We start from the raw sequence: 26502 nt of genomic DNA, 5'->3' as shown, positions 1-26502 counted from the left end.
AGAACCTGAGTTGCAGGTTCCATCCCCAGCCAGTCAGGGCATGTGCAGGAGGCATGTGTCTTTCTCACATAGATGCTTCTCTCTCCCTCCCTCCTTCCCTTTCACTGTCTCTAAAATCAATGGGAAAAATATCTTCGGATGGGGGTTAACAAAATAAATTAATTAATTTAAAATTGGCCTTTATTTTACAATGATTGTAGAGTCACATGCAATTGTAAAATATAATACAGAGAGATCCTATTACGTTACTCACTTTCCCCCAGTAGTAACATCTAGAGCCACTATAGTAAAATGTTGATATTTATACAGTCAAGATATAAAACATTTGTCACCACAAGGATCTTTTATGTTGTCATTTTGTAGCCATACTCACTTCCTCCACCCTTACCCATCCTCAACCTCTGGCAACCACTAATCGCTATTTATATAATTTTGTTATTTCAAAAATCTAGGATAATAAAAGTATAATATGCTAATTAGACGGACAGCCGAACGATCTTCCAGACATCCTTCCAGACGAAGCCATGGCAGTGGGGGCTCAAGCAGAGTCGTTAGGATCAATCAGGCAGGCTGGCAAGTAGTTAGGGGTGAGCAGGCAGGCGGGCGGGCGGTTAGGGACCATGAGGCAGGCAGGCAGAGGTGGTTAGGGGCAATCAGGCAGGCAGGCAGGCCAGCAGTCCCGGATTGCGAGAGGGATATCCGACACCATACATAATTATTACAATATTATTGCCTGTATTTCCTATGCTGTACTTTATATATATTTTTGGGTGTTAGCCCCTTAGTAGAGGTATCATTTGGAATTACCTTCTCTCATTTGGTTGATTGCCTTCTTGTTTTATTAATGGTTTCTTTTCCTGTGCAGAAGCTTTTTAGTTTGACGTAGTCCCATTCATTTATACTTCACTATAATTTAGAGCCAAGTCACAGAAAACCTCTGTTGAGACCAAGGTCCATAGTTTAGTGCCTATGTTTTCTTCTATGTATTTTATTGTTTCAGTTCTTATATTTCTTTAATCCATATTGAGTTAATTTTTGTGTATGGTGTCAGCTTAATAGTCTAGTTTTGTTCTATTTTTTTTTTTATTGTCTAAAGTTTTACATGTGTCTTCTTTTTCCCCAGTTAATCCCCCAGCCCCCCAGCCATTCCCATCCCAGGAAAGCCCCCACCACCCCAGTGTCTGTGTCCATTGGTTATGCTAATATGCATGCATACAAGTCCTTTGGTTGCTCTCTAACCTCCCCCCTCCCCTACCATTTGTCTCTGGATCTATTCTTGTTCATCCAATTATGTTGATCATTATATCCCACATATGAGTGAGATCATGTGATATTTCTCTTTCTCTGACTGGCTTATTTCACTTAGCATAATGCTCTTCAGTTCCATCCATGCTGTTGCAAATGTTAAAAGTTCCTTGTTTTTTATAGCAGCATAGTATTCCATTGTGTAGATATACCACAGTTTTTAATCCACTCATCTGCTGATGGCATTTAGGCTGTTTCCAAATCTTAGCTATGGTGAATTGTGCTGCTATGAACATAGGAATGCATATATCCTTTCTGATTGGTGTTTCTAGTTTCTTGGGATATATTCCTAGAAGTGGGATTACTGGGTCAAATGGGAGTTCCATTTTTAACTTTTTGAGGAAACTCCATACTGTCTTCCACAGTGGCTGCACCAGTCTGCATTCCCACCAGCAGTGCACGAGGGTTCCTTTTTTCCCACATCCTCACCAGCACTTGTCATTTGTTGATGATAGCCATTCTGACAGGTGTAAGATGGTATCTCATTGTTGTTTTGGTTTGCATCTCTCCAATGATTAGTGACTTTAGCATGTTTTCATATGTCTCTTAGCCTTCTGTATGTCCTCTTTAGAAAGTGTCTATTTAGATCCTTTGCCCATTTTTTGATTGGATCGTTTATCTTCCTTTTGTTAAGTTGTATGAGTTCTCTGTAAATGTTGGAGATTAAACCCTTATCGGAAATATCACTGGCAAATATGTTCTCCCATGAAGTGGGCTTTCTTGTTGTTTTGTTGGTGGTTTCTTTTGCTGTGCAGAAGCTTTTTATTTTGATGTAGTTCAATTTGTTAATTTTCCCCTTAGTCTCCATTGCCCTAGTAGCTGTGTCTGTAAAGATATTGCTATGACATATGTCTGCTATTTTGCTGACTATGTAGTCTTGTAGGATTTTCATGGTTTCCTGTCTTACATTCAAGTCCTTTAGCCATTTTGAGTTTGTTTTTGTGTATGATGTATGTTGGTGATCTAGTTTCATTTTTTTGCATGTATCTGACCAAATTTCCCAGCACCATTTATTGAAGAAACTGTCTTGACTCCATTGTATGCTCTTACCTCCTTTGTCAAATATTAATTGAGCATAATGGCTTGGGTCTATTTCTGGATTCTCTGTTCTGTTCCATTGGTCTATATGTCTGTTCTTGTGCCAATACCATGCACTTTTGAGAACCGTGGCTTAGTAATATAGCTTCATATCTGGTATTGTGATCCCTCCAGCTTTGGTCTTTTTTCTCAGGATTGCTGTGGCTATTCGGGGTCTTGTTTTATTCCAGATGAAGTTTTGGAGAGTTTGTTTTAGTCTTTGAAATATGCCATTGGTATTTTAATGGGGATTGCATTGAATTTGTAGATTTGTTTGGGTAGTATGGACATTTTAACCCTTTGCACTCGCTTGCTTTTTTCGAGTTGCTACCGATGCTAACCTTGTTGAGTCACACTCGACATCTGAATGCAAAAGGTTAATGATGTTGATTTTACTAATCCATGAACATGGTATGTTCTTTCATTTGTTTATACCTTCTTTTATCTATTTTTTCAATATCCAGTAGTTTTCTGAGTACAGGTCTTTTACGTCCTTAGTTAAGTTTATTCCTAAGTATCTTAATTTTTTTGGCACAATGGTAAATGGGATTGTATTTTGTGTGTGTGTTGTTTTTTTTTTGCTTCTTTGTGAGTTCATTATTGGTGTATAAAAAGGCCATAGATTTCTGGGTGTTAACTTTGTATCCTGCTACATTGCCAAATTCATTTATTTGGTCTAGTAGTTTTTTGATGGAGTCTATAAGGTTTTCTATATACATTATCATGTCATCTGCGAATAGGACAGTTTTACTTCTAGTTTTCTAATTTTGATGCCTTTTATTTCTTCATCTTGTCTAAACGCTATGGCTAGCACTTCTAGTACTATATCGAACAGGAGTGGTGAAAGTGGGAATCCGTGTCTTGTTCCTGTTCTTAGGGGAAATGAGTTTAGTTTTTGCCCACTGAGTGTGATGTTGGCTATAGGTTTGTCATATAAGGCTTTTATTATGTTGAGGTATGGTTCCTCTATTCCTATTTTGCTGAGAGATTTTATCAAGAAAGGGTTTTGGATTTTGTCAAATGCTTTTTCTGCATCAATTGATATGATTACGTGATTTTTGTCTCTCAGTTTGTTTATGTGTTATATCACATTTATTGATTTATGGATATTGTACCATCCTTTCATCCCCAGAATAAATCCCACATGGCCATGTTGTATGATCTTTCTAATGTAATGCTGTATCCGATTTGGTAGAATTTTGTTGAGGATTTTAGCATCTATGTTCATCAAGGATATTGGCCTGTAGTTCTCTTTTTTTGTGGTGTCTTTATCTGGTTGTGGGATTAGGGTAATGCTGGCTTCATAGAAAGAGCTTGGAAGTCTAACTTCCTTTTGAATTTTTTGGAATAGTCTGAGGAGGATAGGTTTTAGTTCTTCTTCGAATGCTTGGTAGAACTCCCCTGTAAAGCCATCCATACCAGGGCTTTGTTTGCTGGAAGATTTTTGATTGCTGCTTCAATTTCTTTGGTAGTTATTGGACTTATTCAGGTTTTTTTATTTTTTTTATTGAATTTTGGGAGCTTGTATTTCTCTAAGAATATGTCCGTTTCATCTAGGTTGTCCATTTTGTTGGAATAGAGTTGTACATAGTATTTTTTCATGATAGTTTGTATTTCTGTGGCATCGGTTGTTACTTCACCACTTTCATTCCTGATTTTGTTTATTTGGGTCCTCTCTCTTTGCTTCTTGGTGAGCCTGGCTAGAGGTGCATCAATCTTGTTTATCCTTTCAAAGAACCAGCTCTTGGTTTTGTTGATCTTTTGTATTATTTTTTTGGTCTCTATGTTGTTTATCTCCACTCTGATATTTATTATTTCCTTCTTTCTGCTTACACTGGGCTTTTCTTGTTGCTCTCTTTCTAACTCTGTGAATTGTAGAGTTATATAATTCATTACCATTGTTTCTTGTTTTTTAGATAGGCCTGTAAAGCTATGAACTTCCCTCTCAAGACTACTTTCGCTGTGTCCCATAGATTTTGGGTTGTTGTGATTTCATTGTCATTTGATGGCCTGATACTTTTTATTTCTTCTTTGATCTCTTTGGTAACCCAATCATTGTGTAATAGCATGCTATTTAGCCTCCAGGTGTTTCTTTGTTTTTATTGTTTCTATTGTAGTTGATTTCTAGTTTTATGCCATTGTGATCTGAGAAGATGCTTAATATGATTTCTGTCTTCTTGAATTTGAAGAGACTTTGCCTGTCCCAATATGTAGTCTGTCTTTGAAAATGACCCATGTGCAGTTAAGAAGAATGTATATTCTGTGCCTTTGGGGTGGAATGTTCTGAAGATGTCAATTCCATCTGATCTAGTGATTCATTTAGGATTGATGTTTCTTTGCTGATTTTTTGTTTAGAGGATTTATCCAGTGGTGTTAGTGGGGTATTAAAGTCCCCTAGTATGACTGTATTACTGTCAGTCTCTCCCTTGATATCCTCCAGATGTTTTTTTTTTTAATGTATTTGGGCGCTCCTGTATTGGGTGCATATATGTTTACCAAAGTTATATCTTCTTGTTAAATTGCTCTCTTTAGTATTATGAAATGTCCTCCCTTATCTCTTGTTATGGCCTTCACTTTGAGATCTAATTTTCAGATATAAGTATTGCTACCCCAGTTTTTTTTTTTTTTCCATTTCCATTCGCCTGAAAAACCTTTTTCCATCCCTTCACCATCAGTCTGTGTGAGTCCTTTGTTCTAAGATGGGTGTCCTGTAGACAGCAGATATATGGGTCATGTTTTCTTATCCACTCAGCTACCCTATGTCTTTTGATTGGGGCATTTAATCCATTTATATTTAAAGTTATTATTGATAGGTACTTGTTTGTTGCCATTTTTATTCTTTATGCCTGTATTACTTCTTCGCTTCCTATTTATTTATTTATTTATTTTTTACTGCAGACCCTTTAGCATTTCTTGCATTTTGGTTTGGTGGTAATGAACTTCCTTAGTCCTTCTTTGTCTGTGAAGCTCCTGATTTCCCCCTCAATTTTCATTGATAGCCTTGCTTGGTACAGTATTCTTGGATTCAGACCCTTCCTTTGCATGACTTTGTATATTCCATTCCATTCCATTATGGTTTGATGTTTTTCTGTTGGAAATCAGTTGATAGTCTGTTGGGAGATCCTTTGTAGGTAACGTTCTGTCTCTCTCTGGCAGCCTTTAAGATTCTTACTTTGTCGTTGTTGTTTGTCAATCCTAATATATAAAAAGCCAGGGGCTGTCAAGACCGAAACAGCCAGACGGACTACCGAACAGCAGGCTGCATGGGGCGACCAGGCTGGCGGAGGGGCAGTTGGGCGTGACCAGGCCGGCAGGGGGGGACATTGGGGGTGACCAGGATTGCGGGGGGGGGGGCAGTGAGGGGTGACCAGGCTTGTGAGGAGGGGCATTGGAGGCGACCAGGCCAGCGCGGGGGCAGTTGAGGGCGACCAGGCCGGCAGGGGTTCAGTAAGTGCGGCAGAGGGGGGCAGTTGGGGGCGACCGGGACGGCAGTAAGGAGCGACCAGGCCAGTGGCGGGGGGGGAGGCATTTAGTGGTGACCAGGCTGGCGGAGGGGCAATTGGGGGCGACCAGACCAGCAGGCAGAGGCAGTTAGGTGTGATCAGATTGGCAGGGGGGACAGTTAGAGGTGATCAGGCAGGTAGGCAGGTGAGCAGTTAGGAGCCAACGGTCCCAGATTGTGAGAGGGATGTCAGACTTCCGGTTTAGGACTGATCCCTGGGATTGGGCCTAAACCGGCAGTCAGTCATCCCCCGAGGAGTCCCGGATTGGAGAGGTTGCAGGCTGGGCTGAAAGGATCGTACCCCCCCCCTTGTTCCCTAATTTCTTGCACCAGGCCTCTTTTAACCCTTTGCACTTGCTTGCTTTTTTCTCGATTCCTTTATTCTAATGCTAACCATGTCAAGTCACACTCAACATCTGAGTGCAAAAGGTTAATTATAATGTGTCTTGGTGTCAGTCTTTTGGGGTTCATCTTCTTTGGGACTCTGTCAGCTTCCTGGACTTGTGTGAGTATTTCCTCCCAATATCAGGGAAGTTTTCTGTTATTATTTATTCAAACAGGTTTTCTATTCCTTGCTCAGTTTCCTCTCCTTCTAGCACCCCTATTATGCGGATGTTGTTTCATTTCGTATTGTCCTGAAGTTCTCTTAGGCTCTCCTGTTTTAAGTTTTTTTTCCTAGATGCTGTTCTGCTTGGGTATTTTTTCCTACCTTGTCTTCTACCTCACTGGTGCGGTTCTCTGCTTCTTCTAGTCTACTGTTGATGCTTTCTATAGAGTTTTTTATTGCAACGATGTCATTTTTCATCTCTTCTTGGTTCTTCTTCATTTCCTCTTGGTTCTTACACATATTGTTGAATTTGTCTTCCATTCTTTTCAGCAACCTTATGACCATTGCTCTGAATTCTTTCTCTGTCATATGGATTGCCTCCATTTCATTTACTTCCTTTTCTGGTGATTCCTCCTTTTCTTTCATATGCAGGCTGTTTCTTTGTCTCCCCATGATCACTCCTCTCAGGGTTTCTGGTTATGTAGCTCTCTCTCTCCTGTGTTGACTTTCTCCAGGCAATATCTGACCTTTCCGTCTGTGGATTGCCCCACCAGCTGTGTCCATTTCGCCAGTTCCAGGTGGGTGCTGTTTGACCGAGCTCTTTCTTCTATCTGCTCTGTGAGAAGGCACAGGGCCTGTCCGCGTTTTCTGTGCTGTTTTCTCTTCTCCTGAGCAGACCTCCCAGGTGCCCGTGGTCGGGGAGGCTGGTGTTCTGTTGAATGTGGGTTCGCAGCTGAGGCAACTGGTCCCTGGGCATTGTGATTGTACTGTCCTGGGAGGTATCCGAGGTTTCCCAGGTTGAAGGTAAGGCTGGGGTTTCGATCATTTAGTTTTATTCTTTTGCAGCACTGTTTATTAAAGAGGCTTTCTTTTCTCCTTTGTTTTTGCTTCAAAAATTACTTGTCTATATACATGTGGGTTTATTTCTGGGCTCTCAATTCTGTTCCTTTGGTCTGTGTGTCTTTTTCTGCCAGTAGCATACTGTTTTGATTATTGTATTTTTTTGTAGAATAATTTGAAGTCAAGGAGTGTAATAACTCTGGTTTTGTTCTTTTTTCTCCGGATTGTTGTGGCTATTTGGAATCTTTTGTGATTCCATACAAACCTGGTACTATTTTGTTCTATTTCTTTCAAAAATGCCATTGAGTTTTTATGGGGATTGCACTAAATCTGTATATTGCTTTAGGTAACATGGCCATTTTAACTTTCTTGATTCTCCCAGTCCATGAATATCTTTCCATTTTTTGTATTTTCACTTTTTTCAATAATGTCTTGTTACTTTCAATGTATAGATTCTTCACTTCCTTTTTTGATTCCTAGGATTTTATCCTTTCTGTTGCAATTGCAAATGGCATTGTTTTCTTCATTTCTCTGTCTGATATTTCATTGTTAATATACAGGAAGGAATACAACATTTTTGTGCATTGATTTTTGTATCATGCAACTTTACTATCTATAATAATAAAAGCGTTACGTGCTAATTAGACCATACATCCTTCCGGTCGAGGCCAGGGCTGTGAGGGAAGCCTGGGTCCTGGGTGCCTGCCAGCGGCCAGAGGGAAGCCCGGGTCCCGGGTGTCAGAGGGAAGCTGGTGCCGGCAGCCAGGGGAAGGAAAGCCTACTCTTCCATGAATTTTGTGCATCAGGCCTCTAGTATTTGTATATTGTTTCTAATAGTCTTTTGGTAGAGTCTTCAGAGTTTTCTATATGTAGAATCATGCCATCTGCAAGTGTGACAGTTTTACTTCTTTATTCCCAATTTAGGTACCTTTTATTTATTTCTCTTTCCAGGCTGTTTTGGCTAGGATTTAACAGTACTGTGTGGAAAAACATTGGTGAGTGTGGTTATCTTTGTCTTGTTCCTGATCTTAGAGAGGAAAAGCTTTTAGCTTTTCACTATAAAGTATGATATTGGCTGTGGATTTGTCATATGTAGCCTTTACTATAATGAGGTACTTCCCTTCTATATCCATTTTATTGAGTGTTTTAGTTATACTAAACGGATGTTGTGACTTGATATGTGCTTTTTCTGCATCTATTGATATTATCATATGATTTTTATCTTTTATTTTGTTAATGTGGTATATCGCATCGATTGATTTGCATGTGTTCAGCCATCTTTGCATCCCTGAAATAAACCCCACTTGATTGTGATGTATTATATTTTCACATCTATTGATATTATCATGATTTTTATCTTTTATTAATGTGGTATATTGCATCGGTTGATTTGCATGTGTTCAGCCATCCTTGCATCCCTGAAATAAACCCCACTTGATTGTGATGTATTATATTTTTAATGTATTTTATTTGACTAGAGGCCCAGTGCATGAAATTCGTGCACGGGGGGTGGTGTCCCTCAGCCCAGCCTGCACCCTCTCCAATCTGGGACATCCCTCTTACAATCCGGGACTGCTGGCTCCTAACCACTTCCCTGCCCTGCTGGCCTGATGGCCCCCAACTGCCCTCCCCTGCCGGCCTTCTCTGCCTTGTCCCTCACCACCGTGGCTTTGTCCGGAAGGAAGTCGGGTGTCCGGAAGATGGCCGGTCACCCAGTCTAATTAGCATACTACCCTTTTATTAGTATAGACTTGATAGTCCTTTGTTTAGGATTTTTGCATCTATGTTCATCAGACATATTGGTCTGTAATTTTTTTTGCATATGTTTGTGTTGTCCTTGCCAGGTGTTGGTATTCCCTTTTCTTCAATTTCTTGGAAGACTTTGAGGATGTGTATTGAATTGTCTTTGAATGTTTGGCAGAATTCACTAGTGTAGCCATCTGGACTTGAACTTTTCTTTTGGGGGAGGCTTTTGATGACTGTTTCAATTTTCTTACTGTTGATCCATCTATTTAGGTTTACCAGTTCTTCCTGGTTCAGTATAGGAATCCTATGTAATAAAACAGTAATATGCAAATCATCACTCCACTCCACTCACAAGCCACGCCCACCAGCCAATCAGAAAGCGAATATGCAAATACACCTAACCAAGATGGCTGCAGCCTCGGAGAGCGGCGGTTGTTGGAACTGGGATATTGGAGCCGAAGATCAAAGGGGAAGATCAGAGGGGAAGATCGGAGACAGTGGGGGTCCCCCACAGGTGATCAGAGCCAGCTGGGGGTCCCTGCCCAGGGCTTGAGCCTCAGCCAGAGGCTTGCGGCATTGGCTGGGGGCGGAGCTGGGCCATTGGAACCAGCTGGGATCCCCTGCGGGTGATCGGAACCAGCTGGGGTCCCTGCCCAGAGCCCGAGCCTCAAACAGAGGCTTGAGGCCTTGGCCAGGGGCGGAGCCTGGCGATCGAGCCAGCTGGGAGTCCCCTGTCAAGGGCTGGAGGCTTTAGGCCTTGGCAGGGGCGGAGCCGGAGATCACAGGAGATAGGTGTGAACTACAGAGGAAACACCTTTTCTGACCGCTCATTGGCTAAGCTCCCTGTATGACACTGGTAATATTCTTAGTAACTTGGGTATAAGAATCCAAAAAGGTGATCTAGGGCTTTTCCACCAAAGTTGCAGGCTCCTCCCTGGCTGGGGCCCAGGTCAGGGCTCATGATGGAGGCAAGCAATCTAAGTATTCCTCTCACTTTGATGTTTCCCTCTGTCTTTCCCTTTCTCTTTCACATTCTCTAAAAGTCAATGGAAACATATACTTAGGTGAGGATAAAAAAAATAAATAAAGAAAGAAATGTCATATTCTATGAAAGACACATCTTGAAAATGCCTAAAGAAAGTTGTCATTTTTTCTTGGTGAAGGGACTGGAGTCCGTGTTGATGAAAACACCTTGGTGGCTGCGGTGACTGGCAGTGGCTGCAGCAGCGGGGTGATGGGGCTGGTGCCTTCCCCTGATCAGCCCAGTTGTCTCCCACAAAGGGAGGCCAGACTGCGGCTTAGGCCCGCTCCTTATGGGGAGCGGGCCTAAGCTGTCAGTAGGACATCCCCTGAGGGCTCCCAGTATGTGAGAGGGGGCAGGCTGGGCTGTGGAGGAAACCCCCCCCCCCGCCCCGTGCACGAATTTCGTGCACCGGGCCCCTAGTGTTATATATTTCTAAGAATTTGTTCATTTCTTCCAAGTAATCAAATTTGGTGGCGTACAGTCTTTCATAGTGTTTTTGTATAATCAATCCTTTTTATTTCTGTGGTATCTTTTGTAACTTCTCTTTCATTTCTAATTTTATTTATTTGAGTCTTTTCTCCTTTTTCCTTAGTGATCTAGTCAGAAGTTTTTCAGTTTCATTTATCTTTTTTAAAATAGCACCAGCTCTTTTTTCCTTAATTTTTTTTCTGTTATTTTGGTGTTGTTTTTTATTTTGTTGAATTCTGCTCTGTTTTTTATTTTAATCCTCACCCAAGAATACGTTTTGTTTGTTTTTTAGAGAGAGAGGAAGGGAGGAGAGAGAAACATCAATGTGAGAGAAACATTGATCAGTTGCCTCCCGCACGTGCCCTGCCACAACCTAGGTATGTGCTCTGACCGGGAATCGAACTTGCAACCTTTTAGTGTATGAGACAATGCTCCAACCAACTGAGCCACCTGGCCAGGGCAGTTCTGCTCTAATTTTTATTATTTCCTTCCTTCTCCTAACTTTGGGCTTCATTTGTTTTTCATTTTCTAGTTCTTTAAGATGAAGTGTTCGATTGTTTATTTGAGATTTTTCTTGTTTCTGAGGTAGGTTTTGTAAACTTTCCTCTTAGTACCACTTTTGCTGCATCTCCCAAATTTTGATATGATATATTTCATTCTCATTTGTCTCTATGTAGCTTTTTAACTCTTGTGTGAATTTCTTCTTTGACCCAGTATGTGTTCAGTAGCATGTTGTTTAATCTCCACATATTTGTGGTTTTTCCAGCTTTCTTTTCGTAGTTGATCTCTAGTTTCAAACCACTGTAGGTAGAGAATATATTTAGTATGATTTCAATCTTCTTAAATTTATTGAGACTAGTTTTGTGCCCCATCATATGGTCTATCTTGAGAATGTTCCATATATGCTAGAGAAGAATTCTGTTGTTTTGGGATGGAAAGCTCTGTAAATATTATGTCCATTTGATCTAATGTGTCATTTAAGGCCATTTTCATCTATTGCTGTCAGTGGGGTATTTAGGTTCCCTACTATAATTGTATTTTTGTCAGTTTTCCCTTTTGAGTTCTGTTAGTAATTGCTTGATAAATTTGATGCTCTCAGGTTGGGTGTGTGTATATATTAAAATGTATTATGCTCTTTGTCATTGTAAAATATTCATCTTTCTCTTTCATTTCCGTTTTTATCCTGAAGTTTATTTTGTCTGATATAAGTATAGCCACACCGGTTTTTTTCTGGGTGCCATTTGCTTGGAGTATTATCTTCTACCCCTTCGCTTTGAGTCTTTGTTTGACTTTGTAGCTGAGATGGGTCTCTTGAAGGCAACATATAGTTGGGTCTGGTTTTTTAATCCATCCCATTATTATGTGTCTTTTAATTGGTGAGTTCAGTCTATTTACATTTAGAGTAATTATTGATATATGAGGACTTCCTATAGCCATTTATATTTTGTTTTCTGGTTATTCTCTGTCTTCATTGTTTCTTTTCTCTTGTGTTTCTGTCTGCTATTTTAGTTGACAGTAGTCTATGATTTTCCCTTTTTATGTTACCTGTTTCAGTTCTAGATGTTTTTGTTTTTGTTTTTTTGGCATGGTTACCAGTAGTTTTATGCCAAAAAAAAAAAAAGTTGTCACAGGAACAATAATTCTTTTTCTTCTGGTTGAATATTATCTCCATCTACCTGTGCAAGTTCAGTCTTTTGGTTCCCTCCCATTTTATGTTTCTGTTGTCACATTATCCCTTTTTATGCTGTGCATTCATTTTCCAATTGCAGAAGATAATAGTGTTTTTTAAGTATCTTTAACCTTTATGTTTAAGTATTTAATAGCCTAGTCTGAAAAAGAGTTGCAGTTTCCTACTTCTCTTCGTCATCTTACAGTTTTGTATCCTTTTGTCTTTTTGTTTCAGTTAAAAACATTTCTTGTTATATAGGTCTTGTGATACATTCCTCATCTTTTGTTTGTCTGGAAAAGCCTTTATTTCCCCTTCATATCTCAAGTATAACTTTGATGGGTATATTTTTATTGGCTGGTGATTTCTATCTTTCAATATTTTGAATACTAGAGGCCTGATGCACGAAATTCGTGCAAGAGTAGTCCTTCCTTCCCCCGGCTTCTGGCACCGGCTTTCCTCTGGCACCCGGGACCCGGGCTTCCTGCCGGCCGCCAGCAGGCACCCACCCAGGACCCGGGCTTTCCTTGCAGCCCTGGCTTCATCTGGAAGGTCATCTGGTCTAATTAGCATATTACGCTTTTTATTATTATAGATTTGATTCCCTACTCTCCTAGTTTGTAGTGTTTCTGCTGAATAACCTGATGATATTTTAATGAGGTTTCCTTTATAGCTTATAGTCTTCCTTGGCTGTCTTGGCTGTTATTGACTTTTGACAGCTTTAATAACTTAGTGTGCCTTGGAGTAGGTCTTTTTGCATTGAGATAATTAGGTGCTCTGTTAGCATCTTGGATTCGAGGGTCCAGTTCTTTTCATAGGTATGGGAAGTTCTCATCTATTATCTGTTAAAATAGGCTCTCTGTGCCCTTCTCCCTCTCTTCTTCTGGTATACCATTATCCTTATATTTTTCTTTGTAATGGAGTCAGAATGTTCTTGTAGAGTTTTTTGGATTTTTTTTTTTAACCTCAGTTTTCTCTCTTCTACCTGAGTCATTTGTAGATTTCTATCTTGAAGATCAGTAATTCGTTTTTCCATCTAGTCTGCTCTATTTCCTAAGCTCTGTCACTCATTCTTCATCTCATTTATTGAGTTCTTCAGCTCTAGGATTTCTGTTTCGTTCTTTTCTATGGTGTTATGTTAATCTCTTTGGTAAAGTTCTGGGCTTGTTGGACTGCCAGAATTTTCTTATATCCCACTGAGGTTTTTTTCAGAACTACAATCTTGAATTCTCTGTCATTTAATTGACAGTCTTCCATATCTTTACGTTTATTTTCTTGAGATTTTTTTTTTTTTTCTAAACTACCTTGTTACCCTGCTTATTCATGGTACTTGATGGATTATTTCTCAACCTGGGCATTTGAGGGATTGAAATCTTTTTTCAGTACTTGATATGCTTTTAATCATTCAGTAGGTTAAGTGGAAATATTTCTTTTGTTTTCCATTAGATGGTGCTGTAGTGCAACAAGGTTTTCTTATGGCATGGGATTTGACCCCAATTCTTCACTGTTACTCATTTTATAATAGGCTTTCCTGAACTTTTCAGAGCAAGGGATGGATCAGGATAGTTTCTGTAGCTTTACCACTGCAGACCTCCTTCTTCTGTTGTTTATTGGCAGGTGATCAAATAAAATATGGCTTCCTGTTTTTTAACCTTTTGCACTTGGATGTCGAGTGTGACTTGACACGGTTAGCATCGGTAGCAGCTCGAGAAAAAAGCAAGCGAGTGCAAAGGGTTAAGATTTGGCTTTGTCTCACTAACCCACTTTTACCTCGACCCTCTCTTTCCTTTGCCACAGTGTGCCTGTCTTGCTTACTCCCAGAAGTTTCTTTTCAGTTGAACACTTTGTCTTGGAAGGGGAACTTTATTTTTGAGTCTAGGTTCATCATACCTTACAATGTTGGCATGTGCAAAAGGTCTCTTCCATTTGCAGCTATTCTTAAACTAGAGGCCTGGTGCATGAATTCTTGCACAGGTGGTGTCCCGAAGGGGGAGTGGGGGGCCTGGGACATGATCAGCCCTCTGGGCGGGCAATGGTACACCCTTGCCAGGCCCGGGATCCGGATCTGTCCTGCTGACTTTCGTGCCGGTTGTTGGAAGCCACCTGGCGGTCGCTTTTATATTGTTTCTTCCTTGTGGAACATCTAGGGAGGGGAAGCAGCCATGGTGCCCAAGACTGTCTTCCAGGAGGCCGGCAGCGCTGTGGGATCATGCTGGTGGCACTGGTCTGTCAGTGCCTGGCCTGTTCTCCAGAGATTGGACCTGCAGGACTATTGAAGGAGGGAGTGGCTGCCGCAGGACTGGTGGGCCGCTGGGACGGGTCTCAGCTGAGCAGCACTCCTGCTCCGCACTGACCACCAGGGGGTAGCTCCTGCGTTGAGTGTCTGCTCCCTAGTGGTCAGTGCACATCATAGCGACTGGTCATTCCAGTCGTTCAGTAGCTTAGGCTTTCATATATATAGACTAGAGGGCCGATGCTTGAAATTCGTGCAAGAGTAGGCCTTCCGGCTGCTGGCACCGGCTTCCCTCTGGTACCCGGGACCCAGGCTTCCCTCTGGCCGCTGGCAGGCACCGGGAACCCAGGCTTCCCTCGCAGCCCCGGCTTCGTCCAGAAGGTTGTCTGGAAGGATGTCCGATCTAATTAGAATATTACACTTTTATTATTATAGATAGCCCTTCTAAACTCTACTGATTCATGATTTTGAGCTCTCCTGTCCTCAAGCCCTTTAGTTGCCCTATTACTTTTGCCCTTCTGCTTCCTTCTTCATACATGCTGATACCATGTGAGTCTATAGTTGGTGATTTAACCAGGCCTTGCTTGTATTTGAGAATTTGGGGGGATACTTTGTCACCCAGTCTTACAGATTTTGTCCATGGGGCTCTGGTTTGGCTGTCCTGGTGACTTTGGAAGGGGTGAATCCAAGAGATTGAAAATTATATTGAGAGACAACAGAGATTTGCATTTTAAAAAGAACGCTCTGACTGCATTGTGGGAAATAGATTCAGTGCATAGAAGGAGATAGGTTAGGAGGCTGTGGTAGTTATTCAGGTGAGATGATGATGGCCTTAGTCTAGGACAGTGGCAGTGGGTCTAGAAGGTTTGAATCCTATTTTGGTGACTAGTTGCATGTCAAAGAATGAGAGTGTAAGTAGAATTGGATGATGTCCCAGGATTGGGATTTTGCAACTGTTAGCATGGTTATGCTGTTTGCTAATATTGGGAATACTTGTGGAAGAGTAGGTGGTTTTGGGTGAGAATTTCTTCCAGGTGCTCCCAGCCCCAGGACTAGGGAGAGTTGTCCTGTTAGGAGCCATAGGAGGGATCCTTTTTTCCAGGCTCAGTTTACACGTTCCTGCTGCACATCCCTTTGACTAGACTGGCCAAGAAGCTCACTCCATTTCTAGACAGATCCTTTGTATCTTTGTTCATGGCATTCTTCTGTCTGATAGTCTTGTGAAATGTCAGCCCTCTCCATGCCTCAGTTGCTTCCTTCCAGTCTACACTGCAAGCTCCCATGGAAGCAGAGGTCACCATTCCAAAGCGTCCCGGCAGTGTCTCGCACACAGTAGTGCTCAATAAGTTGATTGACGATTACCCCTCCTACGCTGCCAGAAGCAGAGTTGACCCTGCCGCCCTTTACTTTGGCTCCTTCACTCCCCATTCACCCTCCCACTGCAAGAAGGTGATTGTTCAAGAGAGCTGGTGTGCCAACCCTTCAAGTCTGCTGCCCCGCCCAGACAGGCTCCTTAATCAGTTTGTCCACGACTGCATGAGTGCAGACCGGCATACTTCCACTTCAAAATACAGATAGTAAATACTTTAGGCTTCGGTAACCAAGAAACAAAAATAAGGTATTATGTAGATACTTAATATCATGTATAATGTAATCACTTAAAAATATAAAAACCATTCCTGGCAGATCCTACAAAAACTGCCTGTCAGATTTGGCCCACAAGCTGCAATTTTCTGACCACTGTCCTAGACTCCTCTACTTGTCTCCTAGTTGCAGGCATATTGCCTGTTGAATTTTAGATGAATTCAATAAATTTTTGTTGAGTGAATGCATATTGTACTTACAGATCTGGAGCTCTGGTGAGAGGGCTGAACTAAAGATAGGTATTTGGGAGTGGTCCTCAAACAATAATTGAAGACATGAGAGTAGATGAGATCAGTTGTGAAGAATGTAAGGCAGGAAAGGGCCTAAGATGCAGCCTTTTGCTATGATTCAGAGAACAGAGAAAATCATGACTGACTCAAAAGTACTTGCTGCTAACAGACCTAAGCCATTTGGCCATTTACACTCATATGGTTTACATTTATATTCATTTTGGATGATTAGGATACCTTTAACTATTAGAGATAAGTGAGAATAAGATGTTTTTCCTTAGAATTTTTATTACCAATGAGTTATACAGTGATGGGCAACCTTTTGAGCTTGGTGTGTCAAACTTTGCCAAAAAACTGAGCATAACTCGGGTAGTGTGTCACTTTGAGGAAAAAACTAACTCCAAGACTCTAGTCGCAAATGTTTCATCCTCAGGAGCAGCAAATGTTTCATCCTCGGCATGCGGCCGCGTGTCATCAGAAATGGCTACGCGTGTCAATGCTGACACGCGTGTCATAGGTTCGCCATCACTGAGTTATAATAAAACAAGCCATAGACAAAATTCTGCTACTTACACAAACATATTAGCAAGCAATCACAAAATGCCATGCAGCTTGTTCTATGAGTTTAGCCCTTTTAGACTCTAGACTACGACCTTGTTTTAAAACTTCAACCATAAGCAGATACCACATAGATCTGACTAGGATTAGGTGACAGAATCCTCCAAGAAGGGGTGTATCAAAGGGAGACGTAGACTCAAACACTGCTCTGAAATAGACTGCAAATAGGTAAGATTCAAGGCACCTGTACAGTATTCCTAGTCAGTCCATATATCTTGAACCATTCTATTCAGCAATAAAAGAGTATCAGCATATCTTATACTAATTAACAAACTAGTGTCTAAATTCAGATTTTGATATGCAAAGCACTTACTAACTGGAAGCTAACTGCTGATATAGATGCTTAAAATGCTAACAACCTCTGAAGTGTGGATTCCCAATTTTAGGGTACGTTAAAAGTTAACTCTATCCATGCTGAAGGATTTTTGTTGTTGCTGCTGTTTATCCTCACCCGAGGATATTTTTCCATTGAGAATGGAAGGGAGAGGGAGAGACAGAGAGAGAAGAGCATCGATGTGAGAGATACATATCGATTGGTTGCCTCCCGCACGCGCCCCAACCCAGGCCAGGGACTAAGCCTGTAACCAAGGTACATGTCCCTGACTGGAATTGAACCTGAGAGAGACCCTTCAGTCTGTGGGCCAACACTCTAACCACTGAGCCAAACCAGCTAGAGCTTTGCTGAAGTATTTGAATGTGAATTACAGTATAGCAATAATTTGGTCATATTTTGGAAAGGATATGCCACCTGAATCTTTTTGTTGTTGGTATGTACCATCTTATAACAATTCATAAATAATTAAATGTAGTAGTTATCCCAATGAACATGTTTTTTCTTCTCAGTTCTAGTAACAGTTGGATTAGCTATTCATATAGGCAAATTTTAACAATGGTGCAGTTCTAATCTTTAAGTGAATAAAGACAGTTTACAGAATTATCAAGTAATACTTCATTAATATTGGTATTTGAAGATTGCTCACCATTTATTACCATTTTATATGATGAATTTATACAGAAAATATTCTGTATTAATAGTATTGAAGTCAAAACACAAAAACATAGTAAATATAAAATTAGATTCAAAGCTCTTTCTACTGTTGAACACTATTAATGATAATAGTTTTATCAATGCATCATTCCATCACATTAAATGAATGCTACTAATTTGAATTTTGTTTGGCAGGGTTTTGTTTGTTTTTGTTTTTAATCCTTACATGAGGAAATGTTTTCATTGATTTTAGAGAGAGAGAGGGAGGGGGAGGGACAGAAAGAAACATCGATTGGTTGCTGCCCTGACTGGGGCTTGAACCCACAACCTGGGCATGTGCCAATTGAACCCATCACCTTTTGGTATACTGGACATTGCTCCAACCAACTAAACCACAGTGGCCAGGGTTGTTTGGCAGTTTTATTTATATTTGATATATGTCTATATTTAAGTGTAAGTTTATATCTAGAGTAATATTTCAACATAATTTGGTTTCCATCTGACTTTTTTTTCCCTAAAAGGGGATTAATTTATTACTGCAGTGTAATAAAATACCATAACAAAAGAATCTATAGTAATCTATAGTAATACCATAACAAAAGAATCTATAGTAATAAAAGCATAATATGCTAATTAGACCGGACGTCCTTTCGGACGAAGCTGGAGCTGCAGCCGTGGGATGGAGGCAGCCACTACGGCTGCAAGGATGGATCCAGGGAGCCAGACCGCGGCTGTGAAGGCCTACTCTTGCACGAATTTTATGCACTGGTCCTCTAGTATATGTAATGAAATTATATATGTATATCTCCTATATAACAAAGAGGTAATATGCAAATTAACCCTCACACCCTCACAAGATGGCAGCCTATGACCAGGCCGGCAGGGGGGGTTAGTGAGGGACGACCAAACAACTGAAGAAGCAGTCTGTGTGGGGTGACTAGGCCAGCAGGGGCATTAATGAGGGACTACCAGGCCAGCAGGGGGGGCAGTTGGGGGCAACCAGGCCAGCAAGGGGGGGGGAAGTTGGGGGCGACCAGGCCGGCAAGGGGGGGCAGTAAGAAGCAACCAGGCCGGTGGAGGGGGGGACAGTTAGGGGTGACCAGGCCGGCAGGGGGGTAATTGGGGGTGACCAGGCTGGCGGGGGGCAGTTGGGGGTGATTAGACTGGCGGGGGGGGCAGTGAGGGGTGACCAGGCCGGTGTGGGGGGGCAGTTAGGAGTGACCAGGCTGGCAGAGAGGGAGCAGTTGGGGGCAACCTAGCTGGCTGCTGGGGGCAGTTAGGGATGACCTGGCCAATAGCAGGGGTCAGTTAGGGGCGACCAGGCCGGCAGGGCGGGCAGTTAGGGGCGATCAGGCTGGCACACAGAGGCAGTGAGGGATGACCAGGACGTCAGGCGGGGCAATGAAGGGCGACCAGGCAGGCAGACAGGTGAGCGATTAGGAGCCAGCAGTCCAGGATTGTGAGAGGAATGTCTGGCCCCGATCCCAGGGCCTAAACTAGCAGTCGGCCATCCCCCAAGGTGTCCCGGATTGGAGAGGGTGCACGCTGGGCTGAGGGGGACCCCCCCCACCCCGTGCACGAATTTTGTGCACCAGGCCTCTAGTATGTATATAAAAGGCTAATATGCTAAGTGTCCAACTGGTCACTGTGACACGCACTGACCACCAGGGGGCAGACGCTCAATGCAGGAGCTGCCATGATGCACACTGGTCATTTACAGAGAAACAGCACCACGGACCTGCCACCTACAAAGCAACACTCGGCTTCCCCCAAGTGGGACACAGGCCCCGCCACCACCCCGGAGCGACAGCCCACCAAATCACAGTCAACCCTGCTGAGACCCCATGACGCAATATGCGGCCCACAACCCAGCCTGGCAACAGTGGCTGTGGGCGCCGGGTAATGATGTCACATAGCATCGCCCGTCTTCCTCTCCCTAGCGACTAGCCTCCTTGCAGTTTTTTCAGCCCAGGAATACGACTTGCTTTATAGCCAGGTGCAAACATTTCACACTTTAACCAAATGTCTGTGAAGCGTTTTCCCGTGCCTCATCTCATTTGATCCTCACAGAAGTCCTGGAGTAGGTAGATAGGAGACTCGCTGGAATCCTATTTTCTTTTCATTAGCCAGAAAATGGAGATTTAGAAAGCTTAGAAACTTGACCCGACTGAAAAGAAGTAAGAAATGGTGTACCTTGAAAGTGACTTCAGGTTTTCTCACTGTGCAGGATAGTCAAACACTACTGCAGTTAAATATTTTACCCTTTGTTCTCCCTGTGTGATCTATAATAATAATCTGCTTTGTGTTCACATTTACTGCTGTGTTGCTGACAATTACCTGAAAGAGAAGTTGGGGTACTTCACTGGGCTGGAAAAAGTTTAGCTACATCAGAAAGCAGGTCTAATTAAGCAAGTTTACCTATATATATAAAGCTCTGGCTGGCACCAGTCGCACGTGTGTTTTGATCTGTCATCATCGATCGTGAATTTGATTGACTCTTCTATTATAGAGAAAGGGCGAATAGCGATATTAAAATATTTCTTTTAATTAATTTCCTTTCAATGTGCACAAATTCGTGCACTGGGCCACTAGTTCATTATATCAGTACATCAAGGGAAGAGGGGATATCTAATCATTTCAATAATTTCTGATAAGATGTGCCTGGTAAAGACTGTTAGAGAGTTAGAAGGATACTTTTTACCTTTTGATACAAACTATCTTCCCAAACTTATTTTCATTTTCATGTGGTTTTTAAGGCCATGACAGTGAGTTGTTGTTTTTTAAAAAACATGAATTGTTTGAGATAGACTTCATGGGTTTCAAACATCAAAAACCAGTCCTAAAAAAAAACAAAAACCAGTCCTGCTGACTTAAGCAAAACCATAATTTATTGGGAAAATATGGGGTAGTTCATAATTATGAATAGGCACACCAGATAACTAGAAACAGAGCAAGTCCAGGACATAGGCATTTTTGTGCCTGGTCCAGTGCTGCTATTTTTTTCCTTCCCACTTATCTCAAGGTTCAGAGTTATGGGGAATAGAGTTCTGTTCATGTGTTTGAGTCTCATGCCCTACTTACCTTAGTAGAGATTCATTAATAGGCAGTTCCATCAAGACTACACAAGGGAGAGTATACAGTTCTCTGTAGTCAGCCTGGGTGCAGTTAGGAAAGGGGAATGGAAAGGCAGCCAAGCCACACCTCCTCACTCCCCATAAAATTAACCAGAAGATATCCAGTAACATAGACAGTTTTGGCTTTTAACCACCTTTAGTTTATTATTTAAAGTCTAAAACTGATAAATTCTTAAGAATAAATTACCTCAAAATTTTTTTTAAATTTTAATTGCCTAAGACCTTAATTTATATACTAACAGTATCAATATTTAGATACTTAATGTAATCTTTTCCTTTTTAGACAATGCGAAGACACAGAAATGAAGTGACAGTTGAACTACGAAAGGTAAGGATGATTTACATGTAATGAGGATATTTTTTCTAATGTTAAAATTCTGTATAACTTGAATAATGAAAATAATATGCAAGTTAGTGGTCATTTCTAAGACAACATAGCATAAAAATATACCACTTTTTACAAAATTTGAAAAGTGACTGGGGGAGAATCAAGATGGCAGCATAGGTAAATGCCAGTACTTGCTGCCTCCCACAACCACATTAAAATTACAAGTAAAATATAGAACAACCATCATTCAGAAATGTTGCTGAATGAAAATCCTACAACTAGAGAAGTAAAGAAAGTATAATGAGATTGGTAGGAGGGGCGGATGCCCAGAACGGGCTGGCCTGACACCCAGATGTGGCATTTTTTTCTTATCTTGGCTGCAGAGAACTCCTGTGAGAAGCAGGGGTGCCAGCCCCACACCAGACCCCCAGCTCAGGACGTTCCTATAACTTTGGGCTGTAAAAACCAGCGGGTGACAAGGAGGCTCCTAGAGACCCAGAAGTTTCTCTTAAAGGGCTGACACACAAACTTCGTGGTCCCACTTCCTCTGAGCTCCAGCACTGGGTAGTGGCTTATGGGGAGGAACTGGATTGTCTGGCATCAGGGTAAGAACTCAGGGGTGGCTTTCTCCCAGACAGGTTCATTGTTCCTGTGCTGGAATCTCCCCCATTGCAGTGCTGACTGGCAGCCATATCTGAATTTTCATCAGTGTAGCCCACACTATTCACTCCACCCTGGTGATTCCCTGAGAACCCGACCCATCCAATTTGAAGCCCCACCCAAGCTGTTTGCAGCAGCTTTTCCATATGAATGGTCTGTCTTGGTTCAGGCTTCAGATTTTTCTAAAATCTCTCTAACAAGCAGCAGCTGGCATCAGCATGCCCCAAACCTATCAATAAGAGGATGAAGGCCCAGCACTAGCACCAGCCTATCTTGCTTCACAGCTGGGACTCATCTGGGCACTTCCAAACCCAATACATTAGCAGCCATCTGCAGGTCTCTGTCACTCCTGCCGGTCGCCCCAAACAGTAGCTAACTTTGCACCTCCCGAGAATCCTCAGAGCCAGTGCACCTGGTGGACAGCTTCAGACCCTATCAGATACATAGGGGTGTCTCCTGCACAGCAGCTCTTCCATTGTAGATGCAGCAGGTCCTCACAGTCAGTTGGCCTGGAGGTCAACTCCTCCCAGTGACACCAACAGCAATCAAGTCTCAACTACAACAAGACAGTGCACACAGGGGTGCACCTAGAGGGCCCAGTTCAGGGAGGCTGAGCCATTGGGCCCTACAGGGCACCTACTACACAGGCTACTTTAACCAATTCCAGGAGACATAACAGTTCTACCTAATACATAGAAACAATCACAGGGAAGCAGCCAAAATGCAGAGACAAAGAAACATGTCACAAATGAAAGAAATGGAAGCAAGCAAACTACTGGGTACAGAGTCAAAACAATGGTTATAAGGTTGCTGAAGGATCTTAATGAGAGCTTCACAGGACTTAGTGAGACTCATAAGAATATTAGAATTTCAAAGACATGAAAAAGGACCAGTCAGAAATTAAGCATACACTAACTGAAATAAAGAATAATTTACAGGAATTCAGTAGTAGAGGATTCCGAAAATCAAATCAACGATTTGGAATATGAGATGCAAAAAACAAACAAACAAAAACAATCAGAAGGTCAAAAAGAAAAAAGAATCCAAAAATATGAAGATAGCTAGAGGGGAGACAGTGGGGGGTAGGGGGGAAGACATATGTAATACTTTCAATAATAAAGAATTATTTAAACAAAAAACATAAAAATATGAAGATAGTGTAAGGAGCCTCTGGGACAACTTCAAGTATACCAGCATTTGCATTATGGGGGTGCCAGAAAGAGAAAAGAGAGAGAGCAAGAAATTGAAAACCTATTTGAGGAAATAATGGCAGAAAACTTCCCCTACCTGGTGAAAGAAATAGATTAACAAGTCCAGGAAGCGCAGAGTCCCAAACAAGAGGAACTCAAAGAGGCCCACACCAAGATACATCATAATTAAAATGCCAAGGGTTAAAGACAAAGAGAGACTCTTAAAAGCAGCCAGAGAATAGCAGTTAGTTAACTACAAGGGAGTGTCCATATGACTGTTGGCTGATTTCTCAACAGAAACTATGCAGGCCAGAGGGGAGTGGCAAGAAATATTCAGTCATGTAAAGCAAGGACCTACAACCAAAATTGCTCTACCCAACAAAGCTATCATTTTGAATGAAGGTCAGTTAAAGGGCTTCACAGACAAGAAAAAGCTAAAGGAATTCATCACCAAATAAGTATTAAATGAAATGTTGAAGGTATTCTTGAAGGAAAAGGGGAAGGGGAAGAAGAAATAAAAATTATGAACAATAAAAATGGCAATAAATACATATCTATCAGCACTTGAATCTAAAAAATCAAAATAACTGAACAAGAAATCTAATGGACAAACTAAACTGATGAGTAAAATAGAGGCATGGAACAGACTGATGAATCTCAGAGGAAATTGGTTGAGGGGGTTGCAGGAAGAGATTAACCAAAGATCTTATATGCATACTAGAGGCCCGATGCACAAAGATTTATGCAAGAATAGGCCTTCCTTCCCCTGGCTGCCGGCACCACCTTTGCTCCGGCCCAGAACTGCCTTTCTGCCTTTGCTCCAGCCAGAGCCACCTTCCACTTCTCGCCTTGTTGCGTCGATTTGTATATTCCCTTTTTATTGGCTGTGGGCGCCACCATCTTTGTCACAGAGTTACGGTCAATTTGCATATTCCATCTTTATTAGATAGGATATGTATTACTCTGGACACAGACAATAGGGTGGTGAAGGCCTGGAGTGGGGTGGAAACTGGGTGTAGGAGAGCAATAGGAAGGAAAAAGGGGGACATCTGTAATACTCTCAACAATAAACATTTTTTTTTTAAATAAAAAAGGAAAAGAAAAGTATCTGCTAATTCCAGTGTTCTTTCAATTACTTAACTTCTTCATGGATACTTATAAATTAACAACAGTGTTTGGGCAGTCATATTTTTAACATTTTTCATATTCTTGGGTCATTTGTACCAGAGATGTGAACTAAGCCTTAGCCTACTTAATACAGTGAGTAAGGTGAGCTCCTTGCCAATCTTAACATTTTGGTCTTAGCTTTTCTTTTCCTTTGTAACTTTTTATTAACATATAGCACACATACAAAAAAAGTTAACACATCTTAAGTGTACAGCTTGATGAATTTCACAAAGTGAACACATCTGTGTAACCAGCTCCTGAATCAAGAACATTACCTGTATCCTAAGGCCCCTTATGGATTACTACTTTCCCCCAAAAACCATTATCTTGGTTTGTTACTCTATGAGTTATTTTGCATATTTTGAACTTTATCCTATATAATAAAAGCCTAATATGCTAAGTGTCCGACTGTTCGTTCAACTGTTTGACCAGTCGCTATGACGTGCACTGACCACCAGGGGGCAGACACTCTGACCGGTAGGTTAGCTTGCTGCTGGGGTCTGGCGAGATGGGCTGGACACGCCCTGCAGCCCTCCCGCGGTCCCTCCCCGGCCCCGATCATACACTGGTGGGGTCCCTCGGCCTGGCCTGCACCCTCTTGCAATCTGGGACCCCTCGGGGGATGTCAGAGAGCTGGTTTTGACCCGATCCCCACAGGCCAGGCTGAGGGACCCCTCTGGTGCAGGAATCTGTGCACCGGGCCTCTAGTATAAATAGAATGGTGTGTGCCCTTTTGTGTCTGGCTTTTCATTCATCATTTGAAGATCATTCTCCTTAAGAGAGGCAATAAGAATAAAATTGAAGTTAAGTAATTATTTATTGTCATCTGTTAACATTATACCAGCTATCCCCAGATGTGGGCCTTTGCTTTTCCTTAACATTTCATGCTTGGAATACAATTATAAAACTTTTTTATTGGTCTTGGTATTATTCATACTCCTCCCCTTGTTTTAAGCTTTTTGGTTCTTTTAGTATGCTTCTAAATTTAAGCTATTTACTTATATTTGTTATATTTGTTCTTCCCTCTATGACTATACTGCCTTCTGTAGTTAATTTATAGAGTTAAAAATACTTGCTTGTCGGAGTGTGTGTGTGTTTATTGACAGAGAGGGAGGGAGGGAGGAGAGGGGCAGGGAAAGGGAGGGAGAGAGAGAGAGAGATTGATTGATTTTGTTCCAGTTATCACTGCATTCATTGGTTGATTCTTGTTTTTGCCCTGACCCAGGACCCAATCCACAACCTTGGCAAATCAGGATGACACTCTAACCAACTGAGCAACCTGGCCAGGGAAGAGCATGATTTTTAATATCCAAGTTGGTTAACTTAGAGACTCTTCTCTCTTCTGGATAATATTGTTTCTTTTGCACTTACCACAGTTAGTTCCTGAACATCCTATAGGACGATTAAAAATAAAATTTACTAAAGAAATCTCAAGCAGTCCCTTATTTCACATGTCAGAATTCCCTGAATAAGCAGCAAAAAGTGAGCCAACCCTTCCTGAAACAAAGCCTAAATTTCAGACAAAGCTTAATTGCTTTTGATATGATTCTACAGAGGTGTGGAGATCCCTTCAAGAGAAGATTCCTCCACTCTTTATCCCACTCTTTATCATCAGTATTTAACTCTGACTTCAGCCTTACTATTTCTGTATCTCCATTGAATAGAAAATCACAGTGTTATTACTGACATTGAGATTCTTGAAAATACAAGAAAATAGAGCTAGTTCCAAGAGTTTCATAGATGAGCTCTACCCATTTCTATTAGATTACACACTTCTAAAATGAAGGTAATAACCAGTCCTCCGCCGCCCCCCCCTCCCCCACCACTCCCACCCTAGATACTCCCAAGTCTCCCTCCCAGCTCTTTCCACAATGCTTAGTCAGGTTCTGGACATGTCATTGTCACTCATTAAATGTTAATAATCAGAAATTAAATAGAATTATGATATCTTAAAATGTTGCTAATATTTAAATCATTTACTGAAGTTTTATGAAAAATACCTTAGATATAGAACAGTGCTACTCAGAAGTCCTGGGATAAGTTAGGGGACTTGTGTCAGTATATTAAACAAGGCAGTGCTTCCTTTACCAAAAAAGTCTTTTTGCCTAAATAAATCACAGAACTAAAGTGCATTT

At 41.5% G+C, this 26502-nt stretch overlaps 2 protein-coding genes across 2 annotated transcripts in view; both read left to right on the top strand.

Annotated features, from left to right (window-relative positions):
* SPRYD7 (SPRY domain containing 7) overlaps positions 1–26502 on the top strand; it is a 354235-nt gene that overhangs the window by 151041 nt on the left and 176692 nt on the right. The window lies entirely within an intron of this gene.
* The window catches only part of KPNA3 (karyopherin subunit alpha 3), a 127525-nt gene that overhangs the window by 44900 nt on the left and 56123 nt on the right, over positions 1–26502 (top strand). The window contains exon 2 of the mRNA XM_079779470.1: positions 21306–21350. Coding sequence (XP_079635596.1) covers positions 21306–21350 — 45 coding nt within the window. The remainder of the gene's footprint in view (positions 1–21305; positions 21351–26502) is intronic.

This window comes from Cnephaeus nilssonii (genome assembly GCF_951640355.1).
Source record: "Cnephaeus nilssonii genome assembly, chromosome: 8".
In the NCBI taxonomy this organism is placed as follows: Eukaryota; Metazoa; Chordata; class Mammalia; order Chiroptera; family Vespertilionidae; genus Cnephaeus; species Cnephaeus nilssonii.
This window is presented reverse-complemented; position numbering and strand designations above follow the sequence as displayed.